The sequence below is a fragment of the Solea solea genome, chromosome 7 (genome assembly GCF_958295425.1).
Source record: "Solea solea chromosome 7, fSolSol10.1, whole genome shotgun sequence".
NCBI classification, from domain to species: domain Eukaryota; kingdom Metazoa; phylum Chordata; class Actinopteri; order Pleuronectiformes; family Soleidae; genus Solea; species Solea solea.
In genome coordinates, this window is record NC_081140.1 from 29,026,941 (window position 1) to 29,053,953 (window position 27,013).

The 27,013-nt window shown below is 36.7% G+C and overlaps 1 protein-coding gene across 1 annotated transcript; it reads right to left on the bottom strand.

Annotated features, from left to right (window-relative positions):
* rpa1 (replication protein A1) lies at positions 1-25,674 on the bottom strand. The gene is made up of 17 exons (XM_058635018.1): positions 25,516-25,674; positions 25,229-25,276; positions 24,309-24,387; positions 23,308-23,416; positions 23,120-23,208; positions 22,389-22,460; positions 21,403-21,520; positions 19,937-20,039; positions 19,568-19,636; positions 18,670-18,862; positions 17,889-18,025; positions 17,400-17,548; positions 12,447-12,576; positions 5,854-6,030; positions 2,573-2,680; positions 1,560-1,646; positions 1-618 (listed from the first exon to the last, which is right to left on the bottom strand). Exons 1-17 carry the CDS (start codon positions 25,543-25,545, stop codon positions 514-516), a joined length of 1,803 nt encoding a protein of 600 aa, XP_058491001.1. The 5' UTR covers positions 25,546-25,674; the 3' UTR covers positions 1-513.
* Positions 25,675-27,013: the final 1,339 nt, after the last annotated feature.

Sequence of the window (27,013 nt, forward strand, 5' to 3'; positions counted from 1 at the left end):
TCAGAGAAGTTTTTTTTATAACAGAAACATTTCACAAATCAAGTCTTGTATTTGTGTTTTAACAAAGCAAAAACATTCTGGAATGAATGTAACAGAGACACATGTCTCCACATCTGCCTTCAACAAACAAAAACCTGCTTACAAACTATTTTATTCTCACTATGAAAGAAAGAAAGAAAGAAAAAACAATAACAAACAGAAAAAAAACACCACGTTGTTACTTAAATAGTAAATGATGTTTATGTGCTTATGTTTGCAAGTGTTAGACAGACAGTGTGACAGACAGACAACTGACCCACAGACAGACAGACAGTCTCTGCTCCGCCTCAAACAAGTGCACAAAATAAATGCTGGTTCTTATATTCACCATCACTGAAGACACAAATCATTATTTTACAAAGGAAATAAAGTAGGAGTGTGAGGATTATTCACACACACACACACACAAAAACAAACAAACACACAAACAAACAAACACATAAACAAAAGCTTCAGGAGAAGTTTGTCAGGTTTTTACTGAGCCGCCAGCTTCCTGATGTTCATGATCAGCCTCTTACTGTAATCCTTGTGATCCACGGTTTTCACGTCCAGAACCGTGGCCTTGATTCTGGATTCATCCTGTCACAGGAAACACACATATGACAGAGTGAGTGAGTGGGACAGAGTGAGTGAGTGTGACAGAGTGAGTGTGACACACTGGACTCTTGTGTGTGATCCACAGCAGGTGAAGCTTCTGGCTCGACTCCACACTTCCTGCTCACATTCACTCATTCACGGCCCAATCAATTCTTTTATGTGTTCACCTCAAAGCAAAGCTCTGTCTGTGTGTCAGAGTGTGAGAAGTTGTCGTTCCTGCTAAAGATCTTGTGATTTCAAAGATCTTATAAAATAACTCATCATGGGACGACATGAGCTTCTTTAAAGCACCAGTATGTAACTCCTAAAACACTGCTAACGTTGCTAACCGCTAACGAAGGTCCATTCATATTCTAACCATTTCTCACTCAATCACTTCATGTTTCAGAGAACTGTTGTTAACGCCTTAACCTAAAGTTCTCTTTCCACATGTGTTTCATTTCACTCATGTTTCAGAGAACCGAGGTTAATCCCTTAACCTAAAGTTCTCTTTTAACATTCACCTCACTCATGTTTCAGAGAACTGCAAACTTAAGGTTAAGAGAATCCCTTAACCTAAAGTGAGTTTCTTCTTAAAGATGATAATTTAATTTACTGACTTTTTCATGACTTTTCTGTTTTTATCCGTTGAGAAAAACATGTGCTGTATAAATAAAGTTTTATTTTATTCTGTCTGTCAAAATAAAACCAAGGTGTTTTAGTGAGTAAATAAAAGAAACAGATAAAAAATTAACCACAATCTATTTTTAGCTCACAGATGGAATGACGGTGTTTTAAGATCTTTTTTTTTTTTTTATCAGTTTCTCAGACTCATTTCCTTCTTTTATTGCAGTGATACGTTCCGTCTTTAAATCTGCGGTGACGGCAAACCTGAAGGCTTTTTTTATTTCCTCAGATTAATTATTATCTGTGTTTTTACTCACGTTGTACGTTTCAAGCTTGACTCTGTTACGGAAGACAAACGTGTTGAAGTTGGCGTTTTGGAAGATTTCATCAAACGCAGTTTCATTCTGAAAGTGAAGAAGAAAATATGTTATTATACATACATATATATACACATATATATATATATATATATATACACACACATATATATATAAAATATATAAAGATTGATAGATATAGATATATATATACATACTTATTTTATTATCAATGAAAGCAGTTCAGACATTATCTATCAATCTATATATATATATATATATATATATATATATATATATATATATATATATATATATATATATATATATATATATATATATATACATATATATATACACATATATATACACACACACACACACGTGTGTATATATGTAGTAGAGTAGTTATAGTAAATAAAATCCCCAAAATACAATGAATAGGGAAACCTAAAATCAGATAAAATAACAAAAAAAAGATGATACATTACAGAAATGTATAACTTAAAATTCAAATTTAGACTTTAATCCTAGAAAACTCTTCCATAATCTTACATACATAAATATCAAAATAAAATAAGAAAACTACAATAATAGATCAGGAAACAATAGGAATAATTTAAAAAAAAAAATTGCTGTGAAAAGGCTGATTATAAAGTAGATAAAAATACATAAATCAATGAAAAATGGATTGATAAAAATAATAAATAAATAAACATAGTAGTAAGTACTAAACAATTGGTAAAAACATGTAAGAAACAGGGAGGTTGTCGTCTGTGCTCGTAAAACTCTTTTTATTATTTCATAAAGTGGAGTTTGATCAGTGAACTCTCACAAACGACTGCTGTGATTTTCTCAGTAATTATCCCTCGAAGGCACAGAACACAGTTGGTATTTTCCTCTCACACACACACACACACACACACGTTATAGTGTGTGTGTGTGTGTGTGTCAGCGCGAGTTCCACTGAGCCACAGATTAATGTTCAGGACGTAAAACAAACGAAGACTCACCGAATCTTTGAGTTGACCCAGGTAAGCAGCGTTCTGGCCCAGAATGGCCTCAGCGCTCTCCTGGAAACACGTCACCCACTGGTTATCGCAATGATCTGCGATGTTTGCCTGACAAAGAAACAGAAAACAAGACAAAAGGTAAGAACAGGAAGTTCTTAAATGTTAAAAATACTGCTAATAAGGCTGCTGCACAACTGATGGCACTGGTTTTTTGTTTAAAGAAAATGTAAAATAACAATTAATACCGTTTATTTCCTATTGATCAATCTGTGCGATCTACAGTAGAACTGAAAAATGTTGTCCTGACCTATAAACACAACATCCTACAGACTGAAGACAACATCTTTGATCTACACAAATATCACACAGTAATCATCTTAAATAAGTTATTTGAATGAAAACAAAAAAACGTAAGTAAAAATTTCAGTCAAAAATAATTGCGATTAGATATTCAAAAAGATTCAGCCCTAGAATGTTGAGTTTAGAGAAAAAGACGCATTCAGGAAACCTCGTAAATTTCATGACAAACTGAATACTTGCTGCTGCTGCCACCTTGTGGTAACTAAATTTAGGTTGTTTTTATAAATACTAAATGCAACCACTGATAAAACGTTTCCTTTTAATATATTTAAAAAACTCAGAAACGAATCTACTTTTTAATAATCAAGCGAGTTATTTAATTCTAACGCCCACTCCTGACTGATACATGGTTTTAATTTGTGTACTTATTTTAAATATAGAGCACTTAAAAATTCCTTTCAGGAAAAATACTCTTCATGATTCATGAAGTTGCTGCGTTAGAGCGATAAAAATGTTAAGAATTCACTTTCTGATGAAGACTAATAAGTTTTAATGAGTTCAAAACACATTTATATACTGGGGGGGGGGATCTGTAACAAAATCATGATTCATGCTTCATCTAGAATCACGCAGCTCCGCTTCACACATGTGCAGACAAATGTTCTCTGGTATAAATGTTTGATGAGGTTTCTTTGCCAGTTTGCTTAAATGTGGTATGTCGTTAACTAAAATGCATCTCGCTCCTCTTAAGTCATTACATCCTCTAATTAGTCTGAATCCTGCTGGCAAGCCTGCAGAAACATAATCACAGAGCTGCACCAGCCATGCACACACACACACACACACACACACAGCGGAAGCTAATTCACAGCTTATGCTACAGCGCGTGAACAACAACAATCGACAAAAGCCGCTTATTTCACGAGGCTGCTCCGACGCCGACTGAGCCACTTCTAAAACATCTGTTTGTGAATGAGCAGAAACAACGAGGCTGCGTTTGTTGTGTTTAACGCCGCACTTTGATGTGTACATCGACACAGCAACAGTGTGGAAAAGCTGCAGCGATTAAACACACGTCGCTGTGATGCAGCTAAAGTGGAAGTGACAGTAAAGTCACTAAAACTCAGCAGGAGTGGTCGACTGACAGTGGACTTTTATTACATTCTTTCATTTGTCGGTTATCCACCAAGAAACTGACTGCCAAATAATGAGCTATTCTGCACATCTACCAACAAACTCAGTGACAAATAATGATCTATACTGTATATCCACCAAAAAAACTGACTGCCAAATAATGAGCAATTCTGTACATCTACCAACAAACTCAGTGACAAATAATGATCTATACTGTATATCCACCAAAAAAACTGACTGCCAAATAATGAGCTATTCTGTACATCTACCAATAGACCGACTGCCAAATAATGAGCTATTCTGTACGTCTACCAATAGACTGACTGCCAAATAATGAGCTATTCTGCACAACCAACAGACTGACTGCCAAATAATGAGCTATTCTGCACATCTACCAACAAACTCAGTGACAAATAATGATCTATACTGTATATCCACCAAAAAAACTGACTGCCAAATAATGAGCAATTCTGTACATCTACCAACAAACTCAGTGACAAATAATGATCTATACTGTATATCCACCAAAAAAACGGACTGCCAAATAATGAGCTATTCTGTACATCTACCAATAGACCGACTGCCAAATAATGAGCTATTCTGTACGTCTACCAATAGACTGACTGCCAAATAATGAGCTATTCTGCACAACCAACAGACTGACTGCCAAATAATGAGCAATTCTGTACATCTACCAACAAACTCAGTGACAAATAATGATCTATACTGTATATCCACCAAAAAAACTGACTGCCAAATAATGAGCTATTCTGTACATCTACCAATAGACCGACTGCCAAATAATGAGCTATTCTGTACGTCTACCAATAGACTGACTGCCAAATAATGAGCTATTCTGCACAACCAACAGACTGACTGCCAAATAATGAGCTATTCTGCACAACCACCAACAGACTGACTGCCAAATAATGAGCTATTCTGTACATCTACCAACAAACTCACTGCCAAATAATGATCTATACTGTATATCCACCAAAAAACTGACTGCCAAATAATGAGCTATTCTGTACATCTACCAATAGACCGACTGCCAAATAATGAGCTATTCTACACAACCACCAACAGACTGGCTGCCAAATAATGAGCTATTCCAGACACCTGCCAAGAAGAAGAAAATTAATCATTTTGAGTGTTTTTTTTTATACTTAAAACCAGTTTGTGATTTTTCAGCTTCTTAAATGTGAATATTTTCTGTTTCTTTGCTCCATTAAACAAAGAAATCATTTTCTGTGGACAAAAACAAAACATTTGAGAACATCATCATATCCAGGTTTGACAAACACTGATCAATATTTTCGACTTGTTACTCGTTTCACTGTCACACACTTACTTTGGGAATGATCAGGCGAAATCAAGAAAGTGATCCTTAAATGAATTTGCTCATTTTGCTGCAATTTATCTGTAATTTGTGCTCAGTTCTCTCCTCAGCTCTGTGGAGCTTTGGTCAGGGCTGTAAAATGTCCTTTTAGGAGCTGATTAAACGGCTAAAATGATGAATTGGTCGACCTCTACTAAGTAAAGAAAGCAGATTGGAGGTAAGTGGCTGAAGCATAAGGCGAACGAGTGGCTCGAGTCCCAGGAGAGAAAGAGAGAGAAGATGAATAAAGACAGTGAGTCAGGAGAACGACAGGACAATGAAGAGGCTGACACCCACTGCCTCAGCACAAGCATCTGTTCAGGAGCGAGCAGGAAGAACAGCATTTGCATATCTGCTTGTGTGTGCATGTGTCGCACTGCAAAAAAATAAAAATGGAATAAATAAATGGAATAAAAAAAATAAAAAAAAGAGTCAGAAGTTTCAGGGAAGCCAGCACTGAGTCACTCACAGAGAGAATGAGACGGTACTTGAAGTTGGGGAACTCTTTGTCGCACTTTTCGCAGCGGAACATGCCGTTCTGTTGGTCCAACACTTTCTTGTTGCAGTCTTGGCTCGGGCAGGCCTGGTACAGACAGTTTTCCTTACGCAGGTACACGATGGTGGCTATGCAGGTGTAGTAGTCTGCCTATTAAAAGACAAACACACAAATACACATTTAAAGAAAAAAAAAAGAAAAAAAAAATAGAGATGAGTTCCTGTCACTCTCACAAGACAAAGGTGTGCAAACCAGGCGTAAACAAGCGTTACTTTAACATGAAGATGACATTTTCACAAACAGAACAGGTAAGAAGTGTCAGAAAAGCAGACAATCATTCATAATGTGAATCTTAAGAGCTCTGGCACAAATGCAGTGATGAAGCTGCTGCTGCCGCCGCGATAATTCATAATCAATCACTAATTTAATTGTCAATTGGGTTCAAAATATTGTATTAAATCAGTCTGAATTAAAGTGTGAGAGGCGGGGTTGGCCAGACAATATGGAGACAGATCGGTATCTGTCCAATACTGGTCAAAATCACTGGATCGGTTATAGGACGGATATAAATATAAAATCAGAGACAATTCAAAAATCCTATATGTATGTATATATGTAGTATATATCTTGCATGCTTCACTATGCACGGACTGTAAATACAAATGAGCAATGAGTCATGTTTATTTTCTGCTTTATGAGAGAACATTATTTGTTACACAGTTGGAGAATTGTCTGAATAATTGTGAGTTGTTAATCAAGACTACCTGCCAAATAGTGATCTATTCTAGACATCCACCATCAGACTGCCTGCCATTTAATGAGCTGTTATGAAGATCTATCAAGAGATTGCCTGCAAAAAAGTGAGCCATTGTCATTATCCATCAACAGACTGCCTGTCAAATCATGAGCTCTTCTACATCCACCAAGAAACTGACTGCCAAATAAATAATAATCGAGCAACAAATTGACTGCCACAAACTGAGATACTCTAGACTGCCTGCCAAATAATGAGCTATTCCAGACATCTACCAAGAAACTGACTGCCAGTGAGCTGTTCTCTATATCCACCAACAGACTGACTGCAAAATAGTGAGCTGTTCTCTCTATACACCAACAGACTGAATGCCAAATAATTACCTTTTCTATACGTTCACCAAGAAACTGACTGCCAAATAGTGAGCCGTTTTCTACATCCACCAACAGACTGAATGCCAAATAGTGAGCTGTTGTCTATATCCACCAACAGACCGACAGCCAAACCATGAGCTTTTCTATACATTCACCAAGAAACTGACTGCCAAATAGTGAGCTGTGCTGCACATCCACCAAGAAACTGACTGCCAAATAGTGAGCTGTTGTCTATATCCACCAGACTGAGTGCTAAATAGTGAGCTGTTGTCTATATCCACCAACAGACTGACTGCAAAATAGTGAGCTGTTCTCTCTATACACCAACAGACTGAATGCCAAATCATGAGCTTTTCTATATGTTCACCAAGAAACTGCCTGCCAAATAGTGAGCTGTTGTCTATATCCACCAACAGACTGAATGCCAAATAGTGAGCTGTTCTCTATATCCACCAACAGATTAAATGCCAAATAATGAGCTATTCTGCACATCCACCAATAAACTGACTGCCAAATAGTGAGCTGTTCTCTATATCCACCAACAGACTGACTGCAAAATAGTAAGCTGTTGTCTCTATACACCAACAGACTGAATGCCAAATAAGGAGATATTCCATACATTCACATGCCAATGCAGATTAAAAGTGTCAAATATCAGTCAGATTAGTGAGTTTACCTCATGTTATAACTGCAGAACATCAGAGTCTTCAGACTCGAGTGTAATCAGAATTTTAAAACTGACTGAAACAGACTGATTTATTTATAGAACCCTGTTTTAAAACGCTCTCATGCAGACGTCCTCGTCAGAGACAGGAGTGTCGAGCTGGATTTCCCCTGAGATGTTTGAGAGAGGCTTAATAGCACCGTGTCATCATGACGGACTGAGTGCGAGACATATTCGTGCTAACATGGTGGATGTATGTGTCCTCTCCTCTATCAACACTTCACATACTTGATTTCCCACAGAGTGAAAAAACACACACGACCACCACTTTAATCTCATCCACTACAGACTAAGGACTTCTCTTTGGGTCATAACCCAGAAGAGCTGGACCATAAATCAGCTATATCCATTCATTCATTTTAGGGATGAGCCGATCGGTCCGATACTGGTTATAATCACATAATCGGACATTTTGGGGCTGCTTATTTTCTGTTTATGGGAACAGTGTCATTGTTAGACATTACACTTTTTAGTTTAAAAGGTCTATAATGATTGTATCGGACTGATATCGGTATTGGTAGATATGTGTTATCCATCCAGCCATCCTTTATTATGTCACTTTGTAATTTAGGAGGATTTTTCTCTTTAACTTCCACCGCTGATGCTGCTCTTGAGCTTCCATAGTCAAGATAAAATCCCTGGAAGTTGTTGTTGTTTACAATGACATCTTGTTTATATGCCTGTTTCGAAGCTTGTGTTTTGTTGCACTTTCACCCCAAAAGGGGAAATTTTGTTTAAATCCCACTTGAGAAAATAAAAAACGAACTATAAAAGCAAAACCAGCTTTTGAATAATTCAAACCATAAATGGACAAAAACACTCGTAGGGCTGTGGCAATCGTCGAAAAGTCACCACGACATAACAATATCTACGATCCAAGACAATTTCACCAAACAGATATAATATCCATATATTACCCAGTCCTCAGAGAGAGGAATAATGTGGATACAAAAACAGGAAATACAATAAAGTCCATTCTTTCTTCACAAAGTGATTTTGACCCTGTTTAACTTTAGAACCAGGACACATGAGACTTTGTGTCGGTAAACAAAATAAGAGTAAAAAACATTTGACATATTCACACACACGTCGCTGCTCCTTTTCGGGTTTAATTAGCATTTTCATTTACTATAAATAGACTTCAACCTCCAAAAGAGGTTCAATTAATCAAGTCAATTTCTCTTCAGCGTGGGGACGAGGACAGGAGGACAGATTTTTATTTTCTCCTCTCCCCCAAATACAGTGTCAAGTGAACAAGAGCAGAGGGCGACCACTTCCTGTCAGCGAGGGCACAGGAGCGGCGTGGAAACGCGAGATTATGACACAAAGACTTTGTGACGGGGACGATTAATTGCAACGGGGACGATTAATTGCAACAGATGACTTTAGCAAAGAGGGGGAGGACGGAGGGGGAGTTTTTGGAGAGGTTTGACCTCCGTGTCCCTGCGTCTCCGCGTGTTGGACGTCTCACAGAGGTTGAGGACAGACTCGCCTCAGCTTCTCTGACAGAGCCAGGACTCATCACACGTTTTCTTCCTCTACTTTTTTTTTGCTCTGCAGGAGTCACAGCCTCGCTGACCCCGGGGTCGATCTCATCCTCGCCGAAGAAGTCTTTTCGTGGACAGGTGGACTCGTGGGTAAAGTCAGGGAAAATTAAAAGCTACATTAAAACGAGCCTAAGCTCTGACACCAGCAGATAGAAAGGTCTCAGTGATGATTAGGGTCGTCACAAAATTCAATATGATTTTGAAAGTGGGAGGAAAAGTCATTTAAACACTGCAATTTAGTAGTAGTACTCGTTAAAATCCAGCAGGGGGCGCGCCAGTGGTGGGCCACATGCAGCCCCGCCACTTAATATGGTGTTAAAAGTTATTTCTGTTTTTATTATTAATAATAAAAGATGAATAGATTTTGCATTTACATTGTGAACTATTCATTGTTCAAAACAAAAGCTTTTATTTTGAAATTATGTGAAATATCGTCATAGAAATTATTATTTATGCTGGGTTTTTTTCTTAAAAAGTTTGAGAAAATTACTTTTCTGGGTTTTTGCACCTGAACTCCATCTTAAATATATGATTGGAGACTGTGGAGAAATCACAGAGGATGACACGTCACTTTTCGATGATTAAAACAAGTTTCTGTGCTTTTTCAGCTTCTTAAATGTGAATATTTTCCAGTTGCTTTGTGCCATATAACATCAGAAATCATTAAAACTGACCAATTAATCAAGAAAATTAAGATACATGCAGAAATTTTGGGTTAGTTGATGCCGTACAAAGAGGAAAACGTTAGTAGATATTTTAACTTATTTCTACTTGAATCATAATTGTAATCATGTTCAATATTCAGACTAAAACCATCAGATCAATTTGGCTTTTAAGACTTTAATTAAGCTTAACGGTCAATAAAAAACAAAAAATAAATGGTTTTGTTGAACCCATTCATTTGAACATTTCTCTGTAACAACAGGGCCTTTATATTGTCTCCGAGTTTCCAGTGAGACATTAAAACTCTCGTCTTCCACAGACGCTGCAGAACTTGTCATTCTCGCGTCTCTCACCAACTCATCATAATCACCGGCATCTATTAATTGTCCCGGTTTTAATGGGAATCTGTCGGAACACTGCGCCGATCACTAATGTGTTACATTATGTTAAATGACACGCGTTAGGATCCGTGCACAGGTCACGTTATCTCACACACTCCGCTGAGCAGTGTTTCATTAAAACACCAGCGGAGAAACTGAAAGAATCAACGTTACTTTAGTGATGAGAACGCAGGAATATTACCACTGAGGTCAAATGGAAGTTATGTAATCTGAGACATCAATCTTACTTTCACTGAGACTGAGGCTGAAAATGAGTAAGAATATGATGATAAAATACAGATTTATTAAACACGGTGATAATTAAGGCTGAAACTTACAATTATTTTCATCATCGTCGACTTGTTTGGTCTGTAAAATGTCAGATAATGTTGATCTGTGTTTGTCAAACCTGGAAATGATGTTCTTTAATGTCTTTGTTTTTGTCCACAAACACAAAATGATTCAGTTTTAATGATTTCTTTGAAAATATTCACATTTAAGAAGCTGAAAACTCACACAAACTGGTTTTAATTAGCGAAAAAATGTAGTAATTGATTAATAATCGATGAATTTTAAAGTACAGATGTTAAACCGACCTTTACTGATGAGGAAATAATTGATAACATGTTGATTTTCTCTATTAAAATGGTTTTTGAAGTCTTCAAAATACCTAAAATTCCCTTAGAAATACTTTATTTTCCACCTAAAAACTTTCCTTATCATTTCATGATCTGACGTTGTGTCTTTAAAACTTTCCTTCGACTATTTTCTCAATGATTGATTTGTCGTTTGGTTCAGAAAAAGTTAAAAAATAAAAAAATGGAGCAAAAAGAACCCAGGAAATATTCACATTTAAGAAGCTGAAAAAATCACATTAATTACTGAAAAAAACACTCAAAATAGATGACAATTCATTTAGTAACTGGTTAATAATTGAATAATTGTTGCAGCCCTAGTGACAATACTATGTATCAGTGATTCACAACCACTGGCTCGGGACCCACGGATGGGTCACAGGGGATTTTTTTTGGGGTCCTCAAACAAATTTGCGGAAATTTTCCTACGCTTTTCATTAAGATTTATGTGTTTGTTTCGAACAGCATGTGAACAAACAGAAATTCTCTATTGACCATTTAAAAAAAATTATTAAAGGTTTTACAGATATGGTTTTAAAGGTACAGTCGATACAAATGTGGGTGAAATTATTTTCATTTGGTAGAACTCCAATTTAAATTAATAAATAAACAAATAAAGATGTATAAAATCACCTGATTGTATGAACCACCATGTGTTTACGGAGGCCCACAATGGACAAACGTAACAGGTTTTGAGTTTTGATGCTAACCGAAGAAAATGTGACTCACGAGGCAGAGACAAGAAGAGAAACAAAAGTATAATCATCCAGGACATTTAAATATTCTCTATCTTGTTGTGTTTTCCATGACTGGAACATTAGTTTTTGCTCCATTTAGTCCCAAAAGTATACAAAATATACGTAGATGATATTCTTCTGACTCTCACTAATCCAAATGTAAATTTACCCAAATTGTTTTCCCTTCTCCACAAATTTAGCTCATACTCGGGATATAAAGTGAACTTAAATAAGATAAAGAATATTCAAACTAAAATGCAGCTAAAAACTAAAACAAATGCAGCAGTGTTTTTAAAATGCTCTATTTTTGCTTCTCTAAAACCAAAGTAGTGAGGACGACAGACTTATGCAATGTATGTGTTTTCAAATAAAACAGTGAAGGATGTAGAGCCTTGGAGAGGACACACACAGAGCAGAGGGACTAATGAGCAGTCAAATCAGGAACCGGTAATATCGTCCAATTTTCAGTATGCACACCTGGTGCAGTGATTCTAATAAACTAATCAATCAATCAATGATCATCAAGATTCATCACGCTGACAAAGGAAGTGCCAAGGTGACACGCGCGCAAGGCGACGGGCGAGCAGCTGTGTGAGCTCTTAAAAGTACAAATGCACTTTGATATTTGTTGTTTGAGATTCAACGCAGGTGTTTTCTCAGTTTGTCCTTGAACGTCTTCAAAGAGACATCTTTGAATAACAATGTGTATGTGTGTGTGGGGGTTTCCATGTCTTCAGAGTGTGTGTCTGTACCTTGTCTCCGTGCCCCAGGTGCTCAGTTTTGACGTCAGACAGAGACTTCCAGTTGGTGTTTCCTCCTCCGCCACCACCTTTCAACTCGGTCAGAGACTGTCCCTCCATGGTGTGTCCCTCCTTATCGTACCTGTGTGAGCAACAGTTCAAACCTCTGAGTCATGATTTCACCACCAGCATTAAGAATTAAAGCCTGAACAATGTGAGGTTTGGAGGTTGATAAATTATTTTCCATGGTGAGGAAACTATTTTCTAATACTATTTTTCTAGTTCTCTAAATGTCAAATAATGAGCTATTCCAGACATCCACCAAATAGTGAGCTGACTGCCAAATAATGAGCTGTTTTTTCAATACAGTATCACACTTACTACCAAATAGTGAGCTATTCTCTACATCCAACAGATTGACTGCCAAATAATGAGCTATTGTAAAAATTCACAAACGGACAGCCAAATAGTGAGCTATTCAAGACATCAACCAATAAACTGGCTGTAATATAATGAGCTGTTCTATAAATCAAGCAAACAGACAGATTGCCAAATAGTGAGCTATTCTACATTCCCACCAAAAGACTGACTGCAAAACAGTAAACCGTTCTATGAATCTTGCAGCACACTGCCTGCCAAATAATGAGCTGTTCTAAACATTCACAAAATGACTGCCAAATAGTGAGCCAAAGTTTACACCAGATGTTATATGTGCTGTGATGCCTCGTACGAGAGTGATCAAGGCTTTAAGAGGCTTGTGAGTGCAGAGGGACTGATGAGCTGGTCTGTGATATTAGAGGACAACTTTTACCAAGCGCTGCCACTGATTCAAGTTAGAGAAGAGGAAAAGAGAAGGTGAAGTAAAGAAGGAAGAAGACATACAGATGGATGGAGGTAAAATGCAGTTACGGGAGGAGGGAAAAGGAAGTTTAAAATGGTCGCAGAGATCAATAAACTCACTAATCTGTTGACCACAAGGCAAAGTGGTGCACAATAGGGAGGTCAGGTTGTAAATACAGTGAGCGGCCGCCTGCTTCGCTCCTGGAGGCTCCACTAATTGAAAATATCCCCATTAACGTTTAAGAGTAGGAGCGAGCTTCACATTCCCACTGACAAATGTGAGCAATTCTTCAACGTGACACCAGATTCCTCACCAGTGCACCTGCTCCGACTCGCTGTAATTGTACTGGCACACAGTTAGGAGGAGGTTGGCAGGGACCAAAAAAAAAGAAAGAATATTCTGACAAATCAATCCAGATTTATCACAGAGAGCGTTTCCTGTCGCAGCTTCAACAGGAGAGAGAAATGAAGTGACTTTTTAAAAGAGTCGGAACGTCTGGAAAATCTGATTCGACCAAATATGTAACTGTGATTTTTCTGACATTTGTCACAAATCTCAACATCAGAATTCACTGAGAAACAGATGTAAAATAAAAGATGTCACTTTAAACACCCAACACTAAACATTCACTGCACTATAAACCAATACAAGGTTAAAAAACGTTTGAGAAGCTTCAACCAAAAAGTTTTTACATTTTTCTTCAAAATAAAAGCAGAATTCAGCCTAGTTGATATTAAACAAGTCCGATATGAATTAACTTCCAATAATAATTCAGTTTTGGATAAAATGTTCCTGAATCATCATCAATGAATCTGTTGATTGTTATTTTCTATTATGGGATCGTGAGAATCACTTATTGTTGACCGTTTTATATATTAATATTACTTATTTTATTCAAATATAAATGGACTGAAGAAATCTGAATGGAACTCACGTCTAAGAACCAAACAGATTCATCTACTGTCAAAACAGCTGACGGTTAATTAAGTTGTCAATCAATCGTTTGCTGCTGAGAAAACACTGGAGTCACGGTGAGGCAGAGGAAATGGAAGCCAAAGTCATGTGACAGCATGAATTAAGTGTGAATGTCTGAGAGTGACAGCGACATCAACAAACATGACTCGACACAAAAGTGATCGTCCTGCTTGAAAATAAGAGAAGAGGCCGCACAACCTTCTCTCAGTGCGCTGTCGCCACCTAATGGACAAATGCTTCGGCACACTGATGGACACAAGCAGAGGGGATGGTTATTTTTATTTTTTTACTTTTTCACCAGAAAAAGAAGCTCCTGCAGCTTTATAGTTAAATGAAACGGCATCACATCGCATCACATCGTCTCACATCGTCTCACAGAATCAAGAACTGAGCCCAGATTAACCCGAGGACCAGGACCATGAGTGTCTCACGCTTCAGTCTCATTCCGGGGGGGAAATTAAGGCCATTTTCATCAAAACCAGGAAAACGAGACACACAGACACACACACAGTGATGATTCAGAAAATAATGAATATTTATAACCTCTGTTTTTATAAATCAGCCAATTATTACATGACCTTTTTGTTTTCAGAAGCAGGAGATGATGATGCTGCTGCTTCATAACTACTGTTTATTTAATACATGTCTGTTGACATGAACTTGATAAAAAGTTTCAGCGTTTACCTTTGGGCGTCGCCACAGTCGATATTAGGGCTGAACTCATCCAAATTTGATCGAAATCGCAATGCGTCCTAAATGTGTGTAAACATGACTATTTTAGAGTCCACAGACTGAAGAAAGCATCTTTGTTTCCCACGGATCTGCACAAATATCACACAGGAATCATTTTAAATGTTATTTATCCAAATGACAATGAGAATAATTATGTAAAAATTACCATTCCCTCTCACACAGCGGTCGCAATTTCAGTTAAAAATAATCACAATTAGATATTTGTTCAAAATCGTTCAGCCCTAATCTACAGAACCTTGCGCTTAAAGGACAAGATGCATTCAGGAAACTTCGTAAATTTCATGATTTCTGTCCCTGAATTCCCTCTCATATCACAATTTCCACCGCAATTAGATATTTATCCAAAATGGTTCAGCGGATATTATATAAATATTTCTATATTTACCTTAATATAATCAAGAAACTTAAAAAAGTAATAATATATGATAATATGATAAATGTTCCAAAGTCACTAAAAACTTTTTATTCACTCTCAATTCATCAAATGACTTAAATGACCTAAGCGAACGTGTTATTTTCACAAAATGACCACAAAACTCTCGACATGTTTAAATATTGATGTGAAAAATGTGAAATGATTATGTTAGTCTGACTAAAACTGGACTTTTAAACATGTTAGCCTGACTAAAACTGGACTTTTAAACATGTTAGTCTGACTAAAACTGTATTTAAAGTGAATTTGTTTACGTTCAACTGGACCCAAACTATAATCAGTGACTCTGCACATGACCCACAGAGCCCGCCCTTGACCTTTGACCCAAAAATAATAGAATAAGCAGGTAAACACAAGAAGAAGAAAAACATGAGGAAATCCAGACGTCATATTTTGAAGTTAATGTATGGCAGTAAGTTTTTGGTCGACCAGTAAACGCTTCATACCAACAAGCTGACAGGGGAAATATCGCCCCCTAGTGTCGAGGAGTTGAACCCACAAGTCCCTGCTGGTGTTTTACTGTTTGACCATCAAACCACAACCGTCCCTCGTCTTAAATGAGTCTGGAAACAGAAAGAAAGACGACAACAAAGCCTTTTTTCCTCCACCCTCCTGATGGAGATGAATCAAACACAGATCGTGCCTCACACACAAGGGAGGAGAATTATTTAGGAAAGAAAAGAAGGAAGAATCGAGGAAGTGGGCGCGAGGGACCAGAGGAAAAGATGAAAGCTGGAGACTTTAAAAGTGTTCCTCTTCTTTTCCTCTGCAAGAGAAGCCGCGAGGAAATCTTCAAGGAATACAGTCACACGTCTATAATTGTGAGAGTGAACTGTAACAGAACAAAGCTGTGGTTCTAAAAAAAAAACAAGCTACTGTTAACTGAAGAGTGGAAAACACACGACGACACAGAGACGAGCGCAGATGTAAACACACGACGACGTCAGCTGATTTATACTTAATAAAAACATGGATTAGACATGTTCAAGGAGGAAACATCATACTTTATATGTACACACACACACTGCACCATGTTAAAAAAAAGAGCTAAATTAAATGTAATCACACAGAAATTAGTCTGGATTTCATTTAATCTGCAAACGCGATTAGAGGAGAAAACACACATTTCCACAGATTTAAGTATAATTTCCATTTATATGTAATGCTTCAGGGAAGCCACACACACACTAATGGGGGAAACTAATCGTGATAATAGGAATCGGAGCATGCTCTCTCACAACTTAGGGAAATTATCCGTTTAAATCCTCAGAGTTCTTCAATCTCAACAGTAAAAGTCGTGAAGTGAAGTTTGTCAAGAATAAAAATAAATAAGGAATTGTGTGAATTTGTTTTCTTTTTTTTACCTGCGGAGTTTATTTTCTAGTTTCTTTCATTGTTCAGCTTCTTACATGAGAATATTTTCTGTTTTTTTTGCTCCATAAAACAAAGAAATCATTCAAACTGAATCATTTTGTGATTGTGAACAAAAACAAGACACTTTTCCAAAATGATTCAGTTTTAATGATTATTTCTTTGGGGTATGGAGAACAGAAAACTCTAAAACTGAACAATCGATCGAATATAGCAATCGATTATTAATTGCTGCAGCCCTAATTAATTCTATATTTAATTGTTAGTTGCAGCTCTAGTCCGAAACCGACGGCACCTCGAGAGAAGACGATGGAAACCAAACGTTGCGTTCACTGTCCTGTCGTAAAATAGTAAAAAATCTAAACAGAAGTCAATAACTTTAAAGTGTCTAATCATTTATTTGTTATACATCTAATTATTATTTAGTCATACAATACAGTCGAAAACCTTACGAGCGCCCTCTGCTGGAACCTAACGAGTCTGACTTCAAAAGTTCTATGAGACTGCAGCAAAACTTTTACACTCATAAAATAATATGAGATTTGAAGTAAAGCGTGACAGGTGTGACCTGACCTGAGGCAGCCTGACTCACCAGCCTCTCAGCTTATGCGCCTCAGGGATGTCAGGGTTGATCATCATCGTGCTGCTGAAGGACGCCGACAGAGACCGGCCTCCGAAGTCCGACAGCTTCGCCGCTTTAATGGCTAAGATGGGCTGACCGGCGCCATCGAACTTCTCCGCCTGCACAGAGAAGCAAAAACAAATGTGTTAATAATATGTTGTCGTGTTTATCTGGATTTGTTCCGTTTGGTTTGTCAGGTTCTGTGTTAGAATATATGACAGATTAAGATTAAGACTTCACAGCCAGAATAGTAGTGTTCCGATTTCATCAGACAGTTTAATATAACAAAAACAATCCACCTTTTCCCGCTTTATTAAAAACAAATTTGAAGACATCACCATTTCCAGGTTTGACAAACACTGATCAATATTTTTTTAACATTTTCTGGACCAAACACGTAATAAATGAATCAAGAAAATGATTGACAGATGAACAGATTATGAACAATGTAAAACTCACTTCCTCTCCCCACAGCGTGACGGACACCACCTTCCCGGACATGTCCATCAGACTGAGCGTCCTCTTGGACACCTCTTTGTTGGCCTTCGTCGTGAGACGCGTCAGCTCGTCCACGCTCTTACACACGCCGATGACATCTGGAACGACACACAAACAAATCAAAATCAGAGTCACTCTGTTTGCAGATGACGGCGTGATGTTTTCTGATGAGGTCACGGAAAAAGAAGCTATAAAAATAAGTTTTAAATCACATCGGCGTCGAGTCTCTCACACACACACAAACACAATGATCTGTTACTGGTATCAGTCGCGTTGCGGCTGCTCCATGTGTACATCCCATAAATATTAATTGCGGTATTTACGCCCACAGGTCACTGCAGGTTCCGTGGTTTCAGGCACAAATCTCCTCTCGGGAAATAAGTAATTCATTCACTTCATACAGGTCAGCGCCCGAGCAGCAGTCGCTCGCATCTGTAATGCAGCAGAGACGCCGTCAAACTGGCTTTAATTGTTCCTACAAACGTGTTTAATCAATCACACGCTGTCCACTAACACAATTAAACGCAACAAACGTGGAGAAGGAACATTTGTATAAGGTGAGACGGAGACATCTCTTATATAATGTTCTTATATTTGCTCTGCATTGCAACTATTTTGATATTCCATTCATCAGTTTCTGTGTTGCTGTTTTTTTAATCATTTAAAAAAGGGTTTCTGGGATTTTTCAGCTTCTTAAAATGTGCATATTTTCTACTTTGTGTCATTTGTGTCGCCCGCTCACCGATGACGGCGTCTTTTTCTCTGCTCTCGAGGTCGGCGATGGGAACAAAGTCGCACTGCACCATGGGAACGTCGCAGTTGTCCTCGCAGGGGATGACGGTGGTCTCTCCGTTCAGCGTCATCTCGTAGTCGTTCTTCACCGACGTGTACTGTTTGTTGGCGATCTTCAGCGAGCCCTTGGAGATGTAGTAAACCTGCGCGGGCGAGACGGAGCAGCGAAGAGTTAACGCGCGTTCACCACAGATCAGGAGGCAGAAACTTTCACCTTAGTGAATGTGACGACGTCAGAGAGTCGGAGAGGAAACAACGCTGGCAGAGCATCATAAGCTGCTTAGTGAAGCCAGATGACTCATTGAGTCTCTGTGGTTTGGATACAAATCACTCTCTAACAACACAGTCTTTTTGTTTCCTTCTTCTGTGTTCTAACAGATTCTTCTGTTATTCCATAAATTCCTTAAATATAGTTTGTAAATAATATATTGTATCATAGTCTTTGGCTAAATCAATCAGATTTGATGCAAATTCAGTTGAACATCAATGTTATTCAACAAACACCCATCTTACTTCATAAACACATATCTATCTATCTATCTATCTATAAAAATCTGTGTCATGTTAATACGTGTATCCAACAGTTTCTTTAAAATTATGCAAAATTTCCTGTGAACTCTCATGAGTTCTTTTAAATTCCCAGGGAAAAACTCCAATTAGAAATAAAATTCTAATGGAAACTCTGGAAATTTACCAGGAGTTTCTTTGCAACCTTATAAACAGTTCAGTAACACCCAAATATCTTACCTTTACTCCAAAATGAAGTAGATTAACATGTATTTTAAGTCTGTTTTTTTGTCGTACTGACTCAATAACTTGGAATAACGTAAATGTACCGACGATCTTACCTTTCCAACTTCAATCAGGGTGAAGAACTTGTCCACCTCTTGGTTAAAGCCAGTCACTCGTATTTCACCCTGTCATAAAATAAAGCATTTAGGTTTATGTGCATTATGTTTAAGAGCGTCACTCCAGAGACTTTTATGCAAGATTCGTTGAGTAACACATTCATAGAATTGACCCATTTATCAAATACGTCTGTAGAAAATGTCACATTTACCAAGAAATGTTACAGAAACGGCCGTTAAAACATCCTATTTTTGCACCAATTCTCTCCTTTCATGACATTATGTTGTGAATTTGGGTCACGTGTGTCCCTTGATAAAAAGTCTTGTGTAGCTCATTTACATAACATGCAAATGAACGCGGTGACTCACGCTCTCGTCCACGATCTCCATGGAGAACAGTTTCCCGTCACCGCGGGAGTTGCTCCACGTTCGGATGCTGCTCTTGTTGGTGACGCGGGCGCGGACGGTCCACCTGACAGAAGGAGACGAGTTATTCACGCTACTGTTATTCACGTCACTGTTATTCACGCTCTTTTTCCAAAGCTCCTCAGGGACGCAGAACACACAGTTGTTTATTCAAACTTCCAACAATCTTATTAATAATCTGCCCCCCAGTGGCTCTGAGGGTGAAGTCAACACTAAACTCTATTCTTCTTTATAAACATAAATATACAAGGACGACGGGGTAATAATTAATGTAAATGTGTAGAAAGAAGGTTAATTATTTACAACAATGGTTCATAGACAGTGAATAAATGAGTGTTTTCTTCTTCCTCCCACTTCAGTCATTAAATCTTCACTGTTTGTTTTAGGTTTTTCATTCAGTTACTTTGTCAATCTGTTGTTTTTAAACTCCCATTTTCTGCCTGTTGTTAGAAATAAACTTTAATTGAATTCACTCCAATGAATACAAATCAATAAATGGATGTAGACAGAACAGATTAACGGCAAATTAGCAAAATAGCTTAGAGAGATAGACAGAGAGAGGTGAATTAACCAGCTAGCATGGACGGATAGACGTCAAGTTAGCTAACTAGCTTAGACAGATAGCTAGGTAATGAATTGTAGCTAGCTTCAATGGATAGATGGTGAGTTAGCTAACTAGCATGGATGGTCGATGTCTAGTTAGCTAGACAATGAATTGTAGCTATCTTAGACAAATAGATGGCAAGTTAGCTAACTAGCATGGATGATCGATGTCTAGTTTGCTAGACAATGAATTGTAGCTATCTTAGACAAATAGATGGCAAGTTAGCTAACTAGCTTAGACAGATCGCTAGATAACGAATTGTAGCAAGCTTCAACGGATAGATGGTGAGTTAGCTAAATAGCATGGATGATCGATGTCTAGTTAGCTAGACAATAAATTGTAGCTATTTTAGACAAATAGATGGCGAGTTAGCTAACTAGCTTAGACAAACATTTGTCGAGACAGATAGCTAGATGGTGAATTAGCTAGTTAGTTTGGACAGATAGATGGCTAAAGTATTAGCTAGCTATCTTAAAACAGACAGATACATGACGAATTACCAAAGTATCTGACAGATTATTAAATTAAATTAATCCCACAGGAAATTCAAGAATCCAGTAGCAGCTCAAATCACAGTAACATCAACATACATCAGTGTTATTTAGGACATAAAATAAAAAATAAAACCCATGTGAAAAATACTGTAGTGAAGGTAAAAATGTAAATAAACACTTTATATAAACAGTAAATACAGTTTAAATGCAGGAGTCTGTGAAAACTTTGTTGTTTTGTTTCCTCTCCATCGTATTTAAGACGTGATGGACAGTCTTTGAGGACACACACACACACACACACACACACTCACTTGGACTGGTACGGGTTAAGGCTGGCGATGGGAACCACCTTGGACCCGCCCCCTGGAGTGCTGGGCATAGCAGATGTCGCCTTCTTCCCGAAGTCTCTGTTGAAGCCTCTGTTCACGGCTGGAAAACATGAAGCGAGAAGAAACACATGATCCGTGAAGAGCGAGTGATGGAAGCAAGGAAGCAAGGAAGGAAGGAAGGAAGGGGAGCAGGTGTGGGGGGGATTAGAGAAATCCAATTTTCTGAGGATGGCAACTGTGATTATTGAAATTATTTCACTTCATGAGCAAAGTTTCACCGACGCGATGACTTAAAAGTAAATGTACGACGTCAGAAATCCAGTTGAAATTCAGAGACTTGTGATCCAGCATTTGAGAAGAAAGAAAAGCTCTTATACGCTGGAGCTTCTTCCCCAGGAGAACATGATTACTGCTGCTGCTGCTGCTGCTGCTGCTGACAAACCACTGATCAACATTTTCTGAACTAAATAAGTACAAGATTAATCGAGAAAACAAATCGACAAATGAAACGATTATGAAAATAATCATGAGTTAGACTTAATACCATATCACAAACGCTGTAATTTTTAGCCTCTTTTTATGATCTTTTGGTTCTTTACCAGATTAAATGATGAGTTCTCTGGACAGAAAATGTTGCCAAACACTGTAAATGATGAGCAGGAGCAAAGAAACCAGAAAATATTCACATTTAAGAAGCTGAAAGAAATCACAGAAAACTTCTTTTAATCTAAATAAAATAAAATATCAAATAAGACAATGTATAATCGATTTACAGTGGAGAAAGTTTAGAAAGTGATGTTATGAAAACTGTAACTGTGAAGTCACTGACTGAGTTTATGACAGAAAACTACAAAGAAATGCTGCCATCTAGTGGTTACTGACATAAAATAAAGGTTTAAAAAAGAGAAAAGTAAATAAAATATCCGACAGTCACATTAAAAAGCGTGAAAATCAAAAGTTGGACTCACTTTCATTTCTGTTCTGTGGCTGCAGAGGACGAACCTCAGGAGCCGGAGCCGACGCTGGAGGTCGACTCTGACCTGAGGAAACAACAGGAAAATAATCCATGTTTTTCATATTATTCATATTATTCATATTATCATAAATAACAACACAATATGCTAAATAGGACGGCACAATATTTATATTTTACACATCACAGCGACTGTACAGCAGTTCACAATGTAGATTTTGTCCTGGTTAAAATATCGATCGATCATTGTTAGAGATCATCATCATTATTTTCCTTTTTTAAACGTTTTTGCAGACATAGCTTCACAATTTAGCAAAACAATCTTCTACTACTGCATCTTTTACTTTTGGATAATTGATGAATGGGTTTGAAAGTTTTGTTTTCTACATTTTAAACCAGTTTGTGTGATATTTTCAGCTTCTTAAATGTGATTATTTTCAAGTTTCTTTGCTCCATGAAACAAAGAAATTTGAGAACATCATCATTTCCAGGTTTAACAAACATAAGTAATCTATTCATCTAGAAAATAATCCACAAATTAACCAATTATAAAAAATCTTCCTTCGTTTCCCAACTTCACGTTTATCTCAAAACTAAAACAAATGAACAAAAAGTCTAAACCTTTGTTTCACAAAGTGCATAAACTACAATGATCTAATCTCTTAATCTGGTCAATCTCTGCTACAAAACAAAGAATTATTGATGTCGTCTGTTTCGAAGCCTCACCCTCAATGTACGGAGTCGGGTCTCCGATCTTTCCTCCGACTTCTTCAGGACTTTTGACGACGTTGATCTCCACGACGATGACCACGCGTCTGCGCGCGCACACACACACACACACACACACACAGAGGAAACACTGTGTCAGTCTGTTACAGTTTCACTGATGAAGAGGAAACGTCGTCATCACATACCTGCCGTCCTTTAAGATGTTGGTCACGTGTCTCTTGAGGACACAGACACAGTTTGGGACGAGGACGTTTTCTTCTGCCAGAGTATTGAGCTGCGTGGACAACATGAACGCTGCAAAACAACAACAACAATAATAATAATAATAATAATAATAATAATAATAATAATAATAAAAATAACAATACATTTCAGTTATGAAGCACTTTTAAAGATCCTCACAGGAGTTTTACAGCAGAAAATTACAAAACTACACATTCTAAGACGCTGATTTTGGCCAAAAGTCAAGTGACGAATAACTTTTGTGATAAATTGTGAGATAATTAAACATTAAAAGGACATTTAACTGTTTCATGAGTGAGAAAAACAGAAACTATTACATACATGTGGGGTTTGAACGGTCCTTAAATCCTTCTTCCGAGATTCATTTAACATTTATTTATTTATTTTATTTTACAATAAAGATTATATGATGTTATATCACATGAGTTATACGACACGTGAAGAAGAAGAAGAAAACAAACACAAAGGTATTCATCTCCTGAATGACTTTTCGCTGACTCAGCGCGGTGAATTTTGCTGACTCAGCGCAGCAGAGATTTTTCTTTATTGAGCTTTAACTTCTGGTTATTATCGTACATTCAATAAAATTCATCGGATTGCTTTTATTGTTTCTTATTTGTTTGTAATTGCTTTTGCGTCCAGAGCTCACGCTGCATTTTTCTCTTAATACTGCAGATGATTTTATTTTATATTATATTGTGTTCCTAAATAGTTTGTTTCTGTTGTTTTTGCTGCTAAAACACTGTGAAATGATCCGTTTTGAGACGAATAAAGACACATATTATTTTACATTAGAGTAAAAAAAAGTAAATAATGAAAAACCTCAACATTGAATTCAAATTGGACAAACAAATACGTACTTTTCCTAAGTTATATCAGTGTGTGTGTGTGTGTGTGTGCAGATTGAATAAAAATACAAATATAAAATAATAAAATCACTTACAGGACAGCGTGTTCTGTCCGTCGCTCATCATCACTCGGTAGCGAGCAGGACCACTGCCTCCCTCTATCCTGCGGATGTTCTGGAAGAAATTAAATTATTAACAATAAATGTTAAAGTTTTTGTTTAAACAAAAACAATGTGATGATTATTCTCTTTGTGACACATTTACCTAAAGAAAAAGTTACTGAAATGACATTTCTGTTCAGTAAATTTGTTTGTTTTTGTTGTTCCCTGAAATCATAATTATGAATTTCCATAACTCCAGTGTCACCAATATTTACAATTTCATGCCAATTCGTCACAATAACAAAACCTGTTTTAACATTTTACAGCTAAATTTGACTGTCGGGATAGATATTTATAAAAAATTAAGTTTTAGTGACTTTTTATCAACATTTATTATGTTAAAACTTCAAGCTAAAATGTACATGTTTTTCTTCAAGTGAATTAAAGACAGTGGAAAATATAACACATTTTTGAATAATTTTGAAAAGAAAGAGTTGGATTATTTTTATATATCTGTACTAAACATCCAGGTGAGTGATGAAATACTATATTTTTAATATCATTTACTCACCAATAACTGAATGTATATACCCTATTTTTCAATAAAAACAATGAATAAACTTAAAAAAAAAAATTACGTTTTTTATTTTAGTGACATTTATCAACTTTCTGAGAAGAAAAATGCAGCAAGTGTAAAAACTGGACATATTTGTGTTGCTTCAAGTTAAAATTTAATCTGCAGGGGAATCAAAGAGAGTGGAAAATCTGACATTGTAAAAATCTGACACTAATTTTGAAAAGAAAGAGTTAAGATTATATAACACACACACACACACACACACACACACACACACACACACACTATACATCCAGGTTAGTAGTAAAATACTTTATTTTTAATATAATTTACTCACCAATAACTGAAGCACAGGATCAGTGGTGGTGACTCCATTAGCCAGAGCCTAAACACACACACAAAGAAAACATACATTAATTCAATATTTAACATGATTCTTCTGTAAATATGTCAATAATTCTTGACACTAACATTCCACAAAAGAGCTTATATTTCATGTTTTTTAGCAATAATAGAAGAATTAGTGTGTGAATAAATGAGTGTACTACTGCAGCTGAACTTGTCTTTAATGTTCTTATTTTCAATTTTAAAATCAGATTTTTGTTGTAAATGTTAGTTTCTCACCTCAATGGCGCCTTCAGAAAGCTTCGTCATGTCCGCGAATGAAAATAAACTCAAGATTTTAGGAGAAAACACGACTTTTCTGAGCAGAAAAGCAAAAAATCACTTCTTTCTTCCAAAAGCTTCTTACTCTCTGTGTGTGCACTATATCAGTGGCGCCAACAGCTCGGACACAAACCCGCCAAATGACGTTACAAGACGCTCGATTTCCGCTTCCGGTCACAGATCTGACGTCAGTGGTTCAGTGGAAATGTAAACGGCTCTAAACCGCGTTCTAAACTGACAAACTGACCCGAGACCAGCCGCATGACACTAAGCGCCAAACCTCGCGTGACGTCAAGACAGGGAAGCGAGCATTCTAAGTTGCGTTCAAGGCCACTGGGAAATGTGATGTTTGATGCCGCAGCACGATTAGCACGAGACATTTACGGTACATTACGAGATAAAAAAAACAACAACCAAAGTCAATGAGTCACATTTTCTATTATAATATAAAATATATATATATATATATTAATTATGTCATAATAATAATTAAGGACATGGATTTTTTTTTGTTATTTTATAAATAATGGATTAAAAACACATTTTAGGAATTACTAGAGGTTTAGAATTATAATATTGACATTAATTATGTCATAATAATAAAGTACGTGGGGGGTTTGTCATATTTTACTGCGATATATACTGTATATGACATGATGCATTCAAGGCCATTGGGATATTTGGTTACTTATACTAAATCAAGATTATTAATCATTTTTAAACTATTAAAAACACATTTTATGAATAACTGAAGGTTTAAAATTATAACATAGGACATTAATTATGTCAAAATAATAAAGGACGTGGATAGGGGACAAGGATATTTGGCCTCTCATTTTCTCATCATGATTATGAATCAGTTCTCAAAGGATTAAAAACACATTTTTTGATATAATGATATAATCTCAACATTGACCAAAATAACTGTGACGATTTTGGAAACAGCAGAGACGCCACCTAATGTGTTTGTTTATATAATATAATAAAGCAGTATATATATTAAAATTATACATTTGAAAAGTTTTAAATCATGATGCAGGACACAAATTATATTTTTTATATATCAGTAACGTGGGAATAGACACGTCTGTCAGTTTGTCTGAATGCAGTGATTATGGACAATATGTTGATGAAAAAAGCCAAATATAGTAAAATAACTACAAAAAAAGAAAGATTGGTGACTTAATTATGGAAGAACTTGTCAATACAGACGAGCAAAAAAAGTCAATGTCAGAAAACTACATAAAAATAACATATTTACTTATAAAATATCCATCCATTTTCAACTGCTTTTTCCTCCACAGGAATAAAATATTACCCAAGAAATAAAAATATCACCTGTTTTTTTGACCGTGCACTTTTTAAACAGTTGTGTTTTGTTTTATTACTTTTTATAACAAACTTTGCATTTACTTTGGAACATTGTTGAGAAATTTACATAGAAATCATTTTTATT